General features: G+C 37.2%; 1 protein-coding gene across 1 annotated transcript; it reads left to right on the top strand.

Moving 5' to 3' along the window:
- LOC107631992 (F-box protein At1g67340) lies at positions 254 to 2,113 on the top strand. The gene is made up of 3 exons (XM_016335606.2): positions 254 to 641; positions 723 to 885; positions 997 to 2,113. The coding sequence occupies exons 1-3, from the start codon at positions 364 to 366 to the stop codon at positions 1,726 to 1,728; spliced, it is 1,173 nt and encodes a 390-aa protein (XP_016191092.1). The 5' UTR covers positions 254 to 363; the 3' UTR covers positions 1,729 to 2,113.

The raw sequence follows: 4,425 nt of genomic DNA, 5'->3' as shown, positions 1-4,425 counted from the left end.
GGTGAAGCATATTGTTGTTGATGCAGTACAAAAGAGGAGCCAACCGCTGTTATTACATTTCACAGCATCAGGTTAACGCAGGAGGGAAGGACGCCTATGCGGATCTGGGTCAACGGCATTTGACCATTATAAACGACAACATTAGGGTTGTTTCTGTAAATTAATGGCCACGGGCCCACATCGATATTATTGTGTCAGATTGAAATAAAATAAAATAAATAAACGTTCGGCTGCGTCGTAGCTGTTGTTGTGGTTTGGAGTGAAGGCCCCATTGTCCCTTCTTTATATATAACCTCCTTGCTTCATTCGCTCCTCTCCCTCTTTATCTCTCAACCAAGAGATTATTAGTGCTAACTCGGAGGAATGAGAACAAGAAGAGGATTGTGTTATTCTGCACCTGGAGTAGTAACAAGGATGTGTCCCGTAGGGGTTGGGAAGAGAAAGAGCAACAAGTTGCAGCATAATGTTTCCGGAGACTCTAATATTTATAGCCTCAGGAAAAGGCACAAGAGGTTGCCGGAAAAGGCCGCCGACGAATGCGATTTTTTCGAGTCTTTGCCGGACGACCTTGTAATCTCTATCTTCTGCAAGCTTAGCTCCTCCGCTACTTCCCCTTCCGATTTTGTCAATGTTTTAATCACGTATGTATTAATTAATTAATTCAAATATTACTTGATTAGAAATTCAGTTTCTGATACTCTATTTTATTTTGTGTTGAACAGATGCAAGAGATTAAACAGTTTAGGTCTCCATTCTCTTGTGTTATCGAAAGCATCTCCGAGGACTTTCTCTATTAGAGCAAAGAACTGGTGCGATTCGGCGCACCGGTTCCTCAAACAGTGTGCAGATGCAGGAAATGTTGAAGCATGCTATACTCTAGGCATGGTTAGTAACTGATTCAAAAATTCAAACTATATAAAAAAAAAAAAGAATTTGGAATTTGAAATCTTGGAGTTGCAGCTTTGAACGGGAAAACTGTTTCTTCTGTTTCTGCAGATTCGGTTCTACTGTTTGCAGAACAGAGGGAGCGGGGCTTCGCTCATGGCCAAGGCAGCCATGAACTCTCACGCGCGAGCTCTCTATTCGCTTGCCGTTATACAGTTCAACGGTAGCGGAGGCACCAAGAACGACAAAGACCTCCGTGCCGGAGTTGCCTTGTGCGCACGCGCCGCCTTCCTCGGCCACGTCGACGCGCTGCGGGAGCTAGGCCACTGCCTTCAGGATGGATACGGCGTTCGCCAGAACATCGCGGAGGGGAGGCGCTTCCTTGTTCAGGCCAACGCCAGGGAACTCGCCGCCGTGATCTCCGCCGGAGCTGCTGCGCGCCAGTGGCTGACATGGAACATCCACCCGCTCCGCCAGTTCGCCGGGTCAGCGGCAGGTTGCCCGCTGCTGAGCGACTTCGGGTGCAATGTTCCGATGCCGGAGGCACATCCGGCGAGCAGGTTCCTGTCGGAGTGGTTCGCGGCTCGGGACGCGTCTGCCGGTCCGGGACTGAGGTTGTGCTCTCATGCCGGTTGCGGTCGGCCAGAGACGAGGAAGCACGAGTTTCGAAGGTGCTCGGTGTGTGGCGCGGTGAACTATTGTTCACGCGCCTGCCAGGCGCTTGATTGGAAGTTTCGGCACAAGGCGGAGTGCACCCCCGTGGAGCGGTGGCTCCAGGACGACGGGGATGACGTCGTTGATGACGACGTAGGCGCTGACGCCGTGATGGCGGTGGATAGTTAGATGAAATTTTTTTAATGTAACGATGATGGTAACGGTGACAGTAACTGTAACGGGAAGTCTCTATTTTTGACGGTTCAACGGAACTATGCTAGATGAGGTGTTGAGAGAGAGAGAGAAAATTATGGCGTCCTCCTTTTGATGTATAGTGGGAAAAGTGGAAAACACTCCCAGAAAAAATGAAGGAGATTTTTTAAAATTTTCTCATTCCTTTTTTATTGGCCTAATTACCTGAGTTATTTTCGGTAAATTCTTCATCACTGTGTACCCCACAGAAAAAAAAAAAAGGAAAAAAGTAAATTAAGATTTTGAGCTGATGCTGTAGTTGATAAGTAATGTTACAATTCTCCTTTATTAACAGCAAGGCAACTAGAAAATTTTATTTAATTAACTCCTACAGAGTTTGTTTCTTAAAGATTCTTTATGTTTTAGACATCAACAATACAATGAACTTTGGGTTAGTGTGAAATTTTAAAATAGGGGTTTGGTGGTAAGGACTAAGGAGCACCGCTTATCTTTCTTGTCTTGATCTAGTGCGGCTGCATTACTTGGGTAATTGGGTTTCCTTGTGAAACAAAATAAAGTTAACATTGTGAAAAGATGGCATTTTTATTCATTTTTTTAATAAAAACACATATAGCTTTCTAATTTTTATGGTAGCATCCTCACATGCATGAAATGATCTCGTTATGCAATTATTAATTTAATTAATTAATTAGTAGCTTCAAGACATTGTGAAAGGAAAAATAAGTGTAATAAATTAAAAAAAAAAAAAGTCATTTCCTGTCTGTTTCATTGAAAATTAGGGGTCACGTTTGAGTTTTATCCCTTTAATCCAACTGGTAGTAAACCAAGGAAAACTAGCAATATTTATCTCAATAAGCAATAACACCAAATATCTCCTCTTAAAACAAATGATCATGTATTCTTTTTTAATGGGTACTTTTTTAATAATATAATACTTTAGATATTTCTACACAAACACTAATTTGCCAATTATTATTAGGCGGGTCTCATTAATTATTTATAGAGCACGCTAATTTTTTATGTGATTTTGTTAAAAAAAATATACATTAAACTTATATTCAAACAATATTTTTGTAATACACAAAGAATATTTTTATTTAATTTTAAAGTATTAAACCTTGTAAACGACATTAAAAAATGGGTACCTTTGAGAATACAATCCGTATCGTGAATTCTAAACGCTGTGAAAGTCATGCACATTATTTTATTCATTTATAAAAAAGTTTTGGAATGGGTAAGGACAACTTTTAGTATTTTTAATCCTCATCATTTGATCAATATAAAAATTAAATTATCTTTAATAAATAAATTTTATTAATTTATGTATATAAATTTTATTAATTTATGTATATAAATTTTATTAATTTATGTATATTCTTTCGATTATTAAAAAATTTGAGAAGATTTATTCCCAAATTGGAGTATGCCAGCCGTTTATAAAATTCTTTGATTTAGAAAAATTGAATCATATTCCACAAGTTATGTGAGTTAAGAGCTGAATATTTATGACATTGATTATTAATATGTCATTCAGAGAAAGCATACTTACATAATTTAATGAGAGGACGAAGAAGGTAAAGGGAATGGGGGGAATGGTGGGTGGGAGCGCACTTATTCTTTCTGCAATGTTCATTATTTATTTCAGTCGCATTAAACCCTAGAGGTATGGGTAGGTGGTCCAAGCCCAATCTAATATGAAGGCCCACATCCGGAATTATTGTCGTCAATTTATGGCTAAAAATATTAAAGGCGCCAGACCCCAATAAAGGTAAATAAATTTTCTTTTTGGAACAAATTAGAAAGTAATTCATCCCTGAACTAAAAGTAGTTCATGTCATTTTTAAATTTTGAATTTTTTTAATTGTGTAAGTAGTTCACTACTACACTAAAGTGAATAATAATACTATTAGACTAAATGAAATACATGAGGGAAAAGAATGCTTTTACTTTCCTCTAGGGATAAGAAAATCATCTTCTCAATTGAAGTTGCTACCAGAGAAGTATGTACATAATGTTGACAATTTATTTACTCTCAAATATATTTAGATCACAAGCTAGTTAAATTAAATAGTGTTTACTGTTTAGTATGTAGCCTTCAACCACGTGAGGGAGAATGGAAGATGGTTCATTTGACTTTTTTTATATTTTTTATCTTTTTTGTTTAGATTGGGCTCCGCATTTATAAGTCCAACCCATACGCCTGATAATCCTAAGAGAACTGAAAGTTGTTTAAGACAAAAAAAAAATTGTTAAAAACTTTATAGACTATTAGTCTATTATACCAAAAAAAAACTTTATAAATTATTATTAATAAGAATTTAAATATTGTTAATTTGTTGCTTCGGTTATCTCATTTCTCATGTCTGCATTCACATAGCCTTCTACCTAACTTTGTTTCTTTTTTTTTTCTTTTTTCTTTTTTCTTTTATAGACTTAAGCGGTTAACGTTGTCCGCCATTAGAATCACAAGGGCTGCTGGGCTGGCGAAATTCCAAAAAGAAATTAGAACATGACAAACCAACTTGTTTGTGTAGAATAAAAATAACCATTATTTATGGCATCAACCCTTTATAATGAAAAATAAATAAAAGAAAAGAACAAAGAGGAGGTTAAATAATACCTAGAATTAGAGAATTCTTAGAATTTAGCTTTCTTAATTCATAACGTACTTTA

Source organism: Arachis ipaensis, chromosome B03 (assembly GCF_000816755.2).
Source record: "Arachis ipaensis cultivar K30076 chromosome B03, Araip1.1, whole genome shotgun sequence".
NCBI classification, from domain to species: Eukaryota; Viridiplantae; Streptophyta; class Magnoliopsida; order Fabales; family Fabaceae; genus Arachis; species Arachis ipaensis.
The sequence above is the reverse complement of the archived record's forward strand: the minus strand, read 5'-3'. Positions and strand labels throughout refer to the sequence as shown.

What these genes read in the sequence shown, in the direction of transcription:
- LOC107631992 (XM_016335606.2), top strand. Translation starts at nt 364, where the DNA reads ATGAGAACAAGAAGAGGATTGTGTTATTCTGCACCTGGAGTAGTAACA. An exon ending in TTTGTCAATGTTTTAATCAC is followed by an intron (nt 642 to 722) that starts GTATGTATTAAT and finishes TGTGTTGAACAG; the next exon opens with ATGCAAGAGATTAAACAGTT. An exon ending in CATGCTATACTCTAGGCATG is followed by an intron (nt 886 to 996) that starts GTTAGTAACTGA and finishes CTGTTTCTGCAG; the next exon opens with ATTCGGTTCTACTGTTTGCA.